This window comes from Silene latifolia, chromosome 5, assembly GCF_048544455.1.
Source record: "Silene latifolia isolate original U9 population chromosome 5, ASM4854445v1, whole genome shotgun sequence".
In the NCBI taxonomy this organism is placed as follows: Eukaryota; Viridiplantae; Streptophyta; class Magnoliopsida; order Caryophyllales; family Caryophyllaceae; genus Silene; species Silene latifolia.
This window is the reverse complement of record NC_133530.1, coordinates 8,333,843-8,346,943: the sequence shown is the minus strand read 5'-3', so window position 1 is coordinate 8,346,943 and position 13,101 is coordinate 8,333,843. Positions and strand designations below refer to the sequence as shown.

Here is a 13,101-nt window from a genome sequence, read left to right as displayed (position 1 = left end):
TGATATTTTATTATTATTAATAATAATGAATAATATTATTATAACATTTATTACTATTACTATTACTATTAGCTCAGCTCAGCTCCATTAAGTTCAGTTCAGTTCAGACAATTTCAGCCCAAAAGAACAGGGCCTAAGTTCATTTTAAATGTTAAGATCCTCTAAACTTGGTCCAGAAAAATTAAGTTTAAGAAAAATTAAATATGGCTGTGTTTGACAAGGCATTTCAGGTACCTAATTTGATCAAACAGCCTGATTTGACTAATATTTCAGGTAGTTATTTTACATATTTACCATTTTTTTAAATTAATTTATTATAATTATTAATGTCCTTTTATGTTATTTTATAAAAAATCAGTTACCTTTTCAGTTAGTTTACCAAACACTTTACAATTAATCAGCTACCTTATAAGTTTCCAATTTTCAGCTAGCTTTTCAGGTAAATTTTTAATTTCAGTCACCTTATCAGGTTTCAGGTACCTTTTCAGGTTTCAGGTAATTTTTCAAGCAGTTTTACCAAACAGAGCCTAAGTCTTTACCCATACCAGATTAAAAATTTATTACAAAAACATAACATAATTCACAAACGCACCCAATTCGATCCGATCCAATTACTCCCTTAACCACAACAAACCATAAACTCAAGAACCAGATGTGTACCCAGACTAGACACCAGAATTAAAGATCTGAGATTGATTTTGAATAGACCCGATCAAATATAGCCTGACCCAAATGCTCATTATTGCAGAAAATAATCCGAACCCGAGTTGACCGACTCGACCAAAATTATGTCCGACTCGAAAACGATCCAAATCTGGCCCAACCCGAATCAGACCCATTTTATCCGTTTGCAAGGGTACGTGGCCCATAACCTTAACAACAAATGAAACCCTAACCCTTTACAAAAACCCCGATAAAACCCCTTCTCTATCCCTTCTTCCTTCTTTCATCGCTCTTCATTTAAACCCTAAAAAATTCTACTTTCTTCCTTTTTCTCTCCACCTCATTCTACACCTGTAGTATAACATCAATGGCGCCGCCAGGAAGAGGTACCAATCTCTTCTCTACTCTTCATTTACTTCAAATTTAACTGCTTTACTAATTTGTTATTTTCAATCTTAAGTTTCATTCAATTTCATCCTTCAAAAGTTGACTAATTTAACTTTCAGTGAGTACTTTTATCTTAATCTTACTTATTTGATTTATGCTTCGATTAATGAAAGGTAAACAAATGATTGAGACGGAGAGTCGTGTCGGGTTTTATAAGGAGTATTTGTGACTTAATATTGAGCTTTAATGTTGATTAAAATTAAGCTGATTCGCTAAACGTTGAATGAATGATTAAAAAATTGATTAATTAATACTTCCTCCGCTCTATTGAATTGTTTACGTTTGCTTTTTGGACACTATTCATATGTGAGAAGAATTTTCAATACAACTTCTAATGTCTAACATAAAAGTTTTATGTGAGATTTTTATAATATTTAATGATATGTAACTAAAGATATGAACAAAAGAAATAAAGTATACGTAAACTATCATATTATGGAACAGAGGAAGTATGATGAATAAAGTAAGGTAGGAATTGGAAAGTTTGTTTATTTGCAATTAAAGCTGTTGATTTAAGCCGCGGCGATTGATTAAAAGTTGAATGAATGAATGATAAACAGGAGGAAGAGGAGGATTTGGTGGACGAGATGGAGGAGGAAGAGGACGAGGAGGTGGCAGAGGGGGATTTGGGATGGGAGCTAGAGGGGGAGTAGCGAAACCCGGTGGCAGAGGCCGTGGTGGGTTTGGAGGCGGACGCGGTGGTGGCGGACGCGGTGGTGGTGGTCGTGGAGGTGGTAGGGGAGGAATGAAGGGTGGTAACAAGGTTATTGTTGTTACCCATAAGCATAGTGGGATATTTATTGCTAAAGGTAAAGAAGATGCTCTTGTGACTAAGAATATGGTTCCCGGGGAATCGGTTTACAATGAGAAGAGGATTTCTGTGCAGGTGAAATTTTCTTTGAATTCGTGTTTATTTTGTATATTTTGACCAAATATTATGGTGCATTGTGTGGTGGTGTTGTTGCAATGATGTATTTAGTTAATGTATTCATGTTAGAGTTACTTCCGATTTTTGAAAACCTCGTACTGTTATTGCTAGTATTTCTGACGGCCCCCGATGTACCATAGAAGATGCGAAACTTGTAGGGGAGTGGAATTTCATATTCTTCTGATATTTGTTGGTAGGTTTTTTTTAGGGTGGTGCTCATTCATGGACGGGTTTTACTCTTCTATGGACCTAAATTACTATTATACCCCTAAATTACAAATTATTAAAAAAAAAATGAAAAACAGAAAGATAGAACAAGAAGTAACGTGAACAACTATTTCATCAAATTTCTTGGTTAAACAGGCAGGGGAACTGGATTGCGTGTGGTCAAATTGGGGTTAAACAGGCAATGACTCATGCCGTAGGTCGTACCTCCGTCTTACTCCCATGTCTTATGTCGGCATCTTGCTTACTCCTTTGCCTTGTGTCGGACGACGCGATGCTTTAAAACAAACCCTAATTTAATTAGTAGTGTAAACTAATTCCCTAATTTGATATAATATAATTGATAAACTCAATCATTAGAATTATTACTTGACCGATATGAGAATTATCATCCATAGTTGTGTAATTTGATGAATTCGATTAATCTTGGAAGGAAGAGAATTAGAGAGAGTTTTTTGTTTCTCTCTCTATGCAAGGGCATACTATGGAAGAAAAATGAAAAAAAGTACATGAAAGAGTAAAACTCATTCATGAAAGAACAACTACGTTTTTTTATTCCGTTGTTCAAGAGTCAAGACTAATGGCCATATCTTGCTGTTAGCTTCGAATTTTACATCCATAGTATTTACATTGTGATGTGAGAAAGGATTTTAAAATGCCTATATATGTCTGCAGCAAGATGATGGAACCAAGATTGAATACAGGGTTTGGAACCCTTTCCGTTCGAAGTTGGCAGCTGCTATTCTTGGTGGAGTTGACAATATTTGGATAGTGAGTTTCAGTTTTCTGTTGCTTAATGTCTTGTGATTGTCGTTTTTGTTTCTTCAGGACTAAATGGTTGACGAATTGAATTAATGTTTTGTTTTTATCAGCAACCTGGTGCTAAAGTGTTGTACCTTGGTGCTGCTTCTGGAACCACGGTTTCTCATGTCTCTGATGTTGTTGGACCTGTAAGTGATTATTCCTACATATGATAAGCTTAAGTGAATTGTCCTTGAATGGTATTTGACGATGTAGTTGCTCTGGCAGGAGGGTGTTGTTTATGCAGTCGAGTTCTCGCACAGGAGTGGTAGAGATTTGGTTAACATGGCAAAGAAAAGGACTAATGTCATTCCCATCATTGAGGATGCTAGACATCCTGCAAAATACAGGATGCTGGTTGGCATGGTTGATGTAATTTTTTCGGATGTTGCTCAACCTGATCAGGTCTGTTACTGTTGCTTCGTGTTGATGTTAACTTGGTCCATGTTTGTTTGAACTTTGGTATACCTATGTGGCTATGCCTGCTTCTAATCATTTTTGTTACACGGATTTAGTACTAGTTTTCTTAGCAGATTAGAAAATGTGGAAATTTTTGTTGGCTTGAATCCTTTTACTTCAAGCACTCCTCCCTTAAACTGTTTACAAAGAAATTTGTTACTTCTGCTTTTTTCTTTTCTAATTCTTGTAAAATGTTGAACTGCTTTGATTTAAAAGTGAAAGTTGGTTGATTGTACTTTATTTTAAAGTCATTTTTTTCAGTATACTTTAGATTTAAAAGTGGACATTTTGTTAATTTCATAATTCAGCACATGATGAGTTTCTCGGATTCCCCTTCAAGACTTATTGGGTGATGTACAAACCGAGTTTCTGATGCATTGAGCTCTTTATTTTTGTTATTTGTTTCCTTGTTCCTTTTTCCCCCTAACGAACCAAGTTTTTCTTCTTTTCTTATCAATTAATCAATCACGTGATGAGTTTATCGGATTCCCCTTCAAGACTTATGGGTGATGTAAGCTCCGAATATCTGATGATGTTAACGATAAACTGATAATGAACACTTTTCCTCTATAAATTTTGAAACTGTATTTTTAATTTACTTGTATTTTAACTACCCTTTGTGCCGTTTGTTCACCTATGTGATGGTGGTTAGATCTCTTGTTTATCCCAAATGTTACTTTTGTTACTTTTCTTATACACGTTAGTTGCCGGATCTCCACGTTATTACTACTATAATCTAATGCTTGTGTGAGAGGCAAGACTCATCTTCACAGCGTCCTTTTTTTAGTTTTTGATTGCATTGGATTGGTTCCTCTTTTAGTTGTTTTTCATTTGTCGGTGAATGGTTCTAATCGTTTGTGATAATGCTATAGTCTAGCCACCTGCCCTCCTTGTTGATTGTAGAGACCATCAGACCAAAACCAAATTATTGTTTGTGCTATAGGCTAGGTTACTCCGACTCTTTTTATTTCCTCGAGTACCCGTGTCCGACACTTGACACTCGGACATAGGTATGATACTTGACACCTCATTTTAGACCAAAATATGCATATTTTTCGAGTCCGACACTTGGACACGCACCGATGTCGGATACTTCTAAACGAGTCTGAGCAACATAGACTGTAAGCTGACAACCTCTTAGGTTGTCGCGTGTCTAAAGAAAAAATCTTAATCGATCAATTTTTTAGGCAGAAGCTTCTACTGTAGAAGCAGTAGAGGATTACTACTTGGAATAGGGCAGATGATAAAAATCAGAGTATCAGCCTCACCAAAACACTTAAAATTGAAAAATCTGAAACAAAAACCCTGTAACTAGTATCTTACTACTGTGAGTTTATTGATGGCATCCTTTTTTGCACCCATTCAAAAATGTCTGGAAAGTGGCCAGGTTAGTTTTTTTTTAGCTCTTTGTCCCAGCTTTCACCCGATAGCCATTCCTAGGCATAAATAAAGCAAATACCCACCACGACGTGCTTTAGGCTTGGTTATATTATTCTTAATTGCTTTTTGTCCATTCTTCCAGTGTTTTTGAATTCTGAGAATATGATCCATTTTCTCTGGAACTGATTGTTTTAATATGGTTTCAGGCTAGAATTTTGGCTCTCAATGCTTCATATTTTCTGAAAGCAGGTGGCCACTTTGTTATATCTATCAAGGTTAGCATTCATCATTCGATAACTTGGTTTATGGCCTTGACCAAAGTTCTGTAAATCCTCACTATTTATTTGTTTACTAAAACATCTGAAAATTTTAGGCTAACTGCATCGACTCAACAATGCCTGCCGAGGCTGTGTTTGCCTCAGAAGTGAAGAAACTGCAACAAGAGCAGTTCAAGCCAGCTGAACAAGTCACCCTTGAGCCATTTGAGCGTGACCATGCTTGTGTTATCGGTGGCTACCGCATGCCTAAGAAGGAGAAGAAGAAAGACTGAAAATAGTTTAGGCCTTAGGGTGACTGATGTCGGTATTTCTGTACTCCGTACTATATACAGTAGTAACAGTACTAGTTTAGCTTTTGCTTTAGTAGTATGTGAGATGTTGGTTACTTTTAACGAAATGAAAGACCTCATTTTTTTTTTTGAGAGAGAATGAAAGACATCATTTATATCATACCATCTGATATGTGAAGGATATGTTAGAGAAGGCACTCGTTTTCTTAAAGCTACACTTTCGCAATGAGTTATGGTCTAGTATTAGTAGTATAGACCTCGTGCAATATATGCAAGTATAGAGTTGTTATATTTGTGGAATTTGAATTGACAATTCATTAATTATTCATTTTTCTCATAATTATATTTTGATTTGATAAATAAGAAATTAAATCGTCAAACTTAGTGAAATAAGTAATTTTCTGGAAAGTTTTTTTTTACCGAAAAATTAATAATGTTATTTTACAATTATTTACTAATAACATATTCTATAGCCGTAACTTTTTATCATTAAAGTTCTTTCAAAAAAGGATTTTCTTTATCACAAAAAGACTACTTTTGAAATAACTAGGGCACTCTAATGTGTGTGACAGGTTTGACAGGTTTAACCCTTTCTAGGCTTTCGATCCTAGGTCGGGGCTCACCAGTACAATTGGATATCACAATTAACAACATAAACCAATTATATTGACCAATCTAATCACCCAATTAAGACCGTCTAAATCCATCTCCCTTAAATTCTAGCAAAAGGAGATTTAGTTACTCATATTGAAACTTGCGATAACAATTGAATAAGACGATAGAGGGAAGGAAATAGGAATACATAATTAAATTAATTGAGAAATTAAATAAAATAAAATAAAATAAAATAAAACTAGCAATAATAAGAAGAGAAAATATAGCAATTAAACAAGATGAACGAAAAGGAGAAAAGGGAATTAAAATTCCCGATTGGAAATTTTAAATAAGAGAGTACGTAATAATGTTTCTAACTGCCTGCTTGCATAAAGTAAGTGTGAAAAGTGTAAACCTAATAGAAAAATACAAGAGCTTTTATACTAAAGCCCAAAACAATAAACAAACTAAACACAAACTCGACTATCCGTGTACTATGTCGATCGACAATGGGTCTTGGTCGATCGACAGTGTGTATAAGGTCGATCGACAAGAGCAAAACTCTCCAACAGTGTTCCTCCTGTGTCGAATGAACAATGTCTATCGACATATAGAGCAAGTGGTCGATCGACATTGAGCAAAGCCTTCAATATAACGTGAATCTGTCTCTAATAAAGGTTTCTATCGACATAGTGCAGCAAGTCTATGGACAATTTATAGGATGGCCGATCGACACTCAGCTGAATGTATATAGACAGCATATAGGTGTCATTTGTCAATAGACAACGTGTATGTTGTCAATAAACAAAGAGTAAAAACTTCAATCTTTGATGGAGTATGTGTCTATTGGCAATGTCTAACGACATATAACCCCCCGTCTATTGACAATAGCACCAAGTTAATAGACATCATGTATAAAACTCCATTCCTTGCTCTCCTAAGCTCGTCTAAACTCTTCCAAGCTTCTCTCTTGTTCCTTTACCGAACGGATTTGGCTTCTAAATGCATAAGTGAGTCTCAAACCTACAAGAGACATAAAACACACCCAAAGTAGCAAATACGGGAGGAAATGGAATGAAATAATCAAATAAGCATATAGAAATGCGTGCCAAACATGTGAATGAACGTATACAAAAGGCACGCATCATTACTCGTATCAAGCGATTGATCGGTAGCAATTTAGATATTTTCGTTCGATTTTCCGGATTCGAGTTTTATTTTGCCAGGTTTATTTATTGTTTGGGCTCCATTTGAATGAATTTGCGATGCCATCACTGCCCATCTTCCGAGTCAAAAATCATCCAGCAACTTCCTTATAGGACAGTCCTATAACATATGACTGACCCAAAAGGAGAAAAGCCCAAAGTTAACATATAATTACATTTACTTATATTTCAGTTTTATTTTGATTACCCGATATCTTATAACGAATACCGACATATTTAAATATGCAAGTTATTACGATAAAGTATTATGCTACTAAAGTAAACAATTTTTTAACAATTTATTAACTTGCTTAGTTGGGTTTTGGGCCATTAGGTTAGTCTTTTGTTAAAAATAGTCATATAGAACAATTTGTGAAAATCATCAACCCAGAAAAATGGCTGCATATTTTAAATCACTTTTCTTGCTCTCGCGAAATTATGATAATTACAGTAGTATAATAATATAATTTGAATAAATGGGATGGCAAGAAATGTGGTGGTTAAGCAAATTGTTGAAAACCAATATCTCCCAAATTCATCAGCATTTGCCAAATTATTGGATTGGTGCATTCAATCAAACTCTGTTCGCCATGGTCGTTGTGTCCATGCTAAAATCGTTAAATCCCGGTTTGACTCGGAGGTTTTTATCCAGAATCGTCTGGTTGATATGTATGGGAAATGTGGGTTCTTGGATGGTGCACGTAAGGTGTTTGATAAAATGCCGCAAAGAAACATCTTTAGTTTCAATACAATTTTGAGTGGTTTGACGAGGTGGGGTTTTGTAGATGAAGCTGAAGAGGTTTTTGAGGCGATACCCGGGGATGAGCGTGATCAGTGTTCGTGGAATTCGATGGTGTCTGGGTTTGCTCAGTGTGATAGGTTTGAGGAGGCGGTTGAGTATTTTGTGAGGATGCATAGAGAGGGATTTGTGCTGAATCAGTACTCGTTTGGGAGTGTTGTTAGTGCTTGTGCTGGGTTAGTTGATCTGGAGATGGGTACTCAAGTTCATGGCGCAATGGCTAAGACGCCTTGTTTGTTGGATGTGTATATGGGGTCTGCTCTTGTCGACATGTATGCTAAATGTGGTCAAGTGGTATTGGCTAGGAAGGCTTTTGATGGGATGGATTATAGAAATAGAGTGACCTGGAATAGTTTGATAACGTGTTACGAGCAGAATGGCCCTGTGAGCGAAGCTATTAAGGTGTTTTCAAGTATGATCATGTGTCATAGGGTTTACCCTGATGAGATTACACTAGCTAGTGTGGTTAGTGCTTGCGCAACCTTAGCAGCAATTAGAGAAGGTAGACAAATTCATGGTTTGGTTGTGAAAAACGACAAATTTAGGAACGATCTGATTTTAGGTAATGCATTAGTTGATATGTATGCGAAAAACGGTAGAATCAAGGAAGCTACTTTGGTCTTCCAAAATATGCCTTGTAGGAATGTCGTGTCTGAGACTACTATGGTTAGTGGTTTTGCAAAAGCAGCAAGTGTAGATGCTGCTAACTTATTGTTTACAAATATGATTGATAAGAATGTAGTATCCTGGAATGCACTTATGGCAGGTTACACACAAAATGGAGAAAACGAGAAGGCACTCGCTCTTTTTCGACAATTAAAGAAAGAATCTGTTTGGCCTACTCATTTTACTTTTGGTAATCTTCTCAACGCTTGTGCCAATCTGGCTGATTTGAATCTTGGCATGCAATCACATGCTCACTTGTTAAAACATGGACCATGCTTTCATTCAGGGCAAGATTCTGAAATCTTTGTAGGGAATGCTCTGATAGATATGTATATGAAATGTGGGTCGGTTGATGATGCATTAGGGGTTTTCCGGAACATGGTGGATCGAGATCATGTTTCTTGGAATGCAATGATAGTAGGTTATGCTCAAAATGGATATGGGATTGAAGCTCTTAAGATGTTTAAGAAAATGTTGTTGATGTCCGGTGAAAACCCCGACCACATATCAATGCTTGGTGTGCTATGTGCTTGTAGTCATTCTGGTCTAGTGAAAGAGGGTCGTTACTATTTCCGCTCAATGATTAAGTTACATGGTCTTGAACCATGGAAGGACCATTATACGTGTATGGTTGATATACTTGGTCGAGCGGCTTGCTTTGATGAAGCAAAAGATTTGATTGAGAGTATGCCAATCCCGCCTGACACTGTTGTATGGGCTTCTTTGCTATCGGCCTGTAAAATTCATCAGAATATCGAAATGGGAAAGTATGTCGCAGAGAGGCTATTGGAAATTGATCCTAGTAATTCGGGTCCTTATGTTCTTCTATCTAACATGTATGCAGAACTTGGAAGGTGGAAAGATGTTAATGAGGTTCGTAAACTTATGGTGAAAAGGGGAGTTGTTAAGCAGCCGGGGTGCAGTTGGATTGAGATACAGAGCCGTGTACACGTCTTTATGGTTAGGGATAAAAGTCACCCCCAGACAAATGATATCTATTCCATCCTCAAGATTCTTACTAAGCAAATTAAGCTGGTTAAATCTGTTCCTATTATTGGTGGTTATGAGATTGATGACGAGGAAGAGATGATCGAATCGGAAGGTTATTTGCCTTACTGTTTGTAGCTCAAAGTATATTGCAATTGCAGTGATCAGGTAAACGTTGCTGTCTTGCTGTTAAGTAATACTGTATGCATCTCCTTGTCCAGGAAACTAATTAGACTATGAACATGTGACATTTTGGTTGAAATATCAATGGTTTTCGCAAATCAAAATTAATTGATGTGAGTAGTAAGGGCACTCATCGCTTAAACAAGTGGAAGGGTCTATCAAATAAATTGCTGTCAGTATCCTTAGGAAGAAGACTGTCGTAGCTTCGGTTAAGTGAAAATGGCCATGAATAGTTTTACTTCTAAAAGATGTAGTCCTTCTACAATGATCTTTTTCATCTCAGAATAAACTTCTCTTTGTTTATACAACAACATTACTCCAATGCATCAATGGCTCCCGCAAATTGCTAGGTAAGAGGGGGTCGGATGTACGCAGCCCTATTCTTGTGTTAGCAACACAAAGAGGCTGTTTCCGAATGACGCAAAATGAAAATTTCGTCTAGAACTGGGAAGGACGGGTACTTCATAATAGAAAAAAGAGCTGCTACTTTAGCTAGCCATTTTGCTTTATTCCAGCATAATCAACAATCAAAAGTAATGAGTCTTTGGCTCCATGGAAAAAAATGCCCTTTGTTTATATATTCGTAATTTTTCAAATTTTTTTTTTTTTTTCAAGTACACGTAATATGTTTATATATTTATTTTTGTATGTCATAATTTAGAAAACGGTTCATGTTACCTAATTCTACAAAATCATATTTGAACTAGGACTTAATTGTTGTTGTTCTTGATTCTTGGAATGGAGTCGTGTGAAGATGTAGTTCCTCCATTGATGACTACACTAAAGCTTAATGAGTATGAACAATTATAGAGAGTTTGTTATAGAGAGAAGTAAGAGAGAGAAGTTGTTGTAATATATTGTAGTGAATCAGTTACAATTACATTGCTTGATGCTTATATTTATAGCATGCTCTAATAACAGATTCCTAACTAACTATCTTGCTTACGTCATCTACATGTCAGCAATACTTATTCTTCACATCCCCCCTTCAAGCTTGGCTGTTCTATGATGCTGCAAACCAAGCTTGGAACATAGATATTCATGTTGTTGCGTTCCCAAAGCTTTTGTTAAAATGTCAGCAAGCTGTAGTCCAGTACGAACATGATGAGGAATCAAGAACCCCTCCTGTAATTTTTCCCTAACATAATGACAATCGATATCCAGATGTTTAGTTCTTTCATGAAAAATGGGATTCTCTGCTATGTGCTGTGCTGCTTTGTTATCGCAGAAAAGAGGAATGGGTTTAGGCACTGCAATGCGTAAGTCAGATAGCAGATTAGCAATCCACACCATTTCACTTGTTGTAGCAGACATACTACGGTATTCAGCTTCTGCTGAGCTTTTGCTCACGGTTTTTTGTTTCTTAGTCTTCCATGAGACTAGGGAATCACCTATAAAAACGCAGTAGCCACTAAGAGATCGTCCAGAAAACACACATTTAGCCCAATCACGGCCACCGTAGGTCATTACGCTTAAAGGAGTATGAGCAGGTAAACCGCACTGACTTATCTTTCTTTAAGTATCTAACCACGTGAACAGCTGCTTGCATGTGTGGTACTCGTGGTTGCTGTAAAAATTGGCTCAAGTGTTGAGTAGCATAGGATATATCAGGCCTCGTCATATTTAGGTACAGCAATCTCCCAATAATGCGTCTATACTTCTCTGGATCAGGTAAGATATCACCTGCATCAGTAGACAATTTCAGACCTCTTGGTAATGGGAAATCTGCTGGTGTGCATTCTTCCATTTGCAGATCTTTGATAATGTCCAAAGTGTACTTTCTTTGATTAAGAAGCAACCCAGTTTCATTCCTGGCTATTTCTAAACCCAGAAAATAGCGCATATTACCTAGGTCTTTGATAGTGAAAGCCTTGTCTAATCCTTGCTTAAGTCCCTCAATTTCTTCAACTGATTCTCCAGTTAATAGGACATCATCAACGTAAACAAGAGCAATGACAAATTTACTTGTAACAGGATTAAACCTAGTAAACAATGAGTAATCCTGCTTTGATTGAGTGAAACCTTGTTGTTGTAGAAATTTTGTCAATTCTATGTTCCACTGACGGGAAGCTTGCTTCAATCCATATAGGGATCTCTTGAGTCTACAAACCTGCCCTGGTTGTGCTTTATCATAGCCTTCAGGAGGTTTCATATAGACCTCTTCATCTAAAAACCCATGTAAAAACGCATTGTTGATGTCAAGCTGGAACAATGGCCATCCTTTAGATGCTGCTATAGCCAATAACACCCTTACTGTTGCAAATTTAGCAACTGGTGAAAAAGTATGAACATAGTCTTTATACTTCACCTGATTGAAACCTTTTGCTACTAATCTGGCTTTAAAACGTTCAACAGAACCATCTGCCTTATGCTTCACTTTATAAACCCACTTGGATCCTATAGCTTTGTGCCCAATTGGTAGTTCAGTTAGCACCCAGGTGTTATTCTCTTCCAAGGCTGTTAATTCCTTGTTCATAGCCTCTAGCCATCTTGGATCAGAACTTGCTTGTGTATAACTGGTAGGCTCAACCTCAGTCAAGACCTTAGCTAAAGAATTGACATATTCTGTGGAAAATTCCACCATAGTGTCTAACACAGATGCTTGAAAAGCAGACTGTCGTGTAGATCTTTTATCAACAGGCAATTTTTGAGGGCAATGATAACCTTGGAGTCTGGTAGACAATTGAGTTGGTCTGGTTGATTGCCTGATGGAAACACCAGGAGCACTTGTAGCTTGTGTTTGAGACTGAACTGTATCAGTTCTGACTTGTGGTTGTGACTGTACACCTGGTATTCCAGACTGTTGCATGCTAGATGTAAGTGGCACCTCTGTAGAAACAACAGCAGGTATACCATTATTGGAAATAGGATCATCAGAATGGAAAATATCAACCAAATCACTGTCAACAGAATGCATATCATCTGTAATAGGTTGCTGATCCTTATAAGGAAAAATATCTTCCTTAAAAATGACATCTCTAGCTACAAAGGTAGTATGAGTCTGAAGATCATACAATTTGTATCCTTTTTGGCCAAAGGGATACCCTATAAAAATGCACTTCCTACCTTTTGGACCAAATTTATCCTTGTGAGTAGGTGGCATGGGAGCATAGCATAGACAACCCAGCACTCTCAATTCATCATAAGTTGCCTGTTTGCCAAACAAAACCTCAAATGGTGTCTTCCATTCTAGGAC

General features: G+C 36.8%; 2 protein-coding genes and 2 non-coding genes across 4 annotated transcripts; all 4 read left to right on the top strand.

Annotated features, from left to right (window-relative positions):
• The first annotated feature begins 935 nt into the window (after nucleotides 1-935).
• On the top strand, nucleotides 936-5,586 carry LOC141656615 (rRNA 2'-O-methyltransferase fibrillarin 1-like). Its single transcript, XM_074463566.1, has 7 exons — nucleotides 936-1,049; nucleotides 1,671-1,996; nucleotides 2,939-3,034; nucleotides 3,136-3,213; nucleotides 3,293-3,469; nucleotides 5,110-5,178; nucleotides 5,277-5,586. The coding sequence occupies exons 1-7, from the start codon at nucleotides 1,031-1,033 to the stop codon at nucleotides 5,451-5,453; spliced, it is 942 nt and encodes a 313-aa protein (XP_074319667.1). The 5' UTR covers nucleotides 936-1,030; the 3' UTR covers nucleotides 5,454-5,586.
• LOC141658344 (small nucleolar RNA snoR60) lies at nucleotides 3,829-3,900 on the top strand. The gene has a single exon (XR_012549235.1). It is a non-coding gene; the product is annotated as a small nucleolar RNA snoR60 (small nucleolar RNA).
• On the top strand, nucleotides 3,987-4,057 carry LOC141658345 (small nucleolar RNA snoR60). The gene has a single exon (XR_012549236.1). It is a non-coding gene; the product is annotated as a small nucleolar RNA snoR60 (small nucleolar RNA).
• Nucleotides 5,587-7,488: 1,902 nt separating the features above from the next.
• Nucleotides 7,489-9,984, top strand: LOC141656614 (pentatricopeptide repeat-containing protein At2g13600-like). Its single transcript, XM_074463565.1, has one exon. It carries the CDS (start codon nucleotides 7,752-7,754, stop codon nucleotides 9,858-9,860), a length of 2,109 nt encoding a protein of 702 aa, XP_074319666.1. The 5' UTR covers nucleotides 7,489-7,751; the 3' UTR covers nucleotides 9,861-9,984.
• Nucleotides 9,985-13,101: the final 3,117 nt, after the last annotated feature.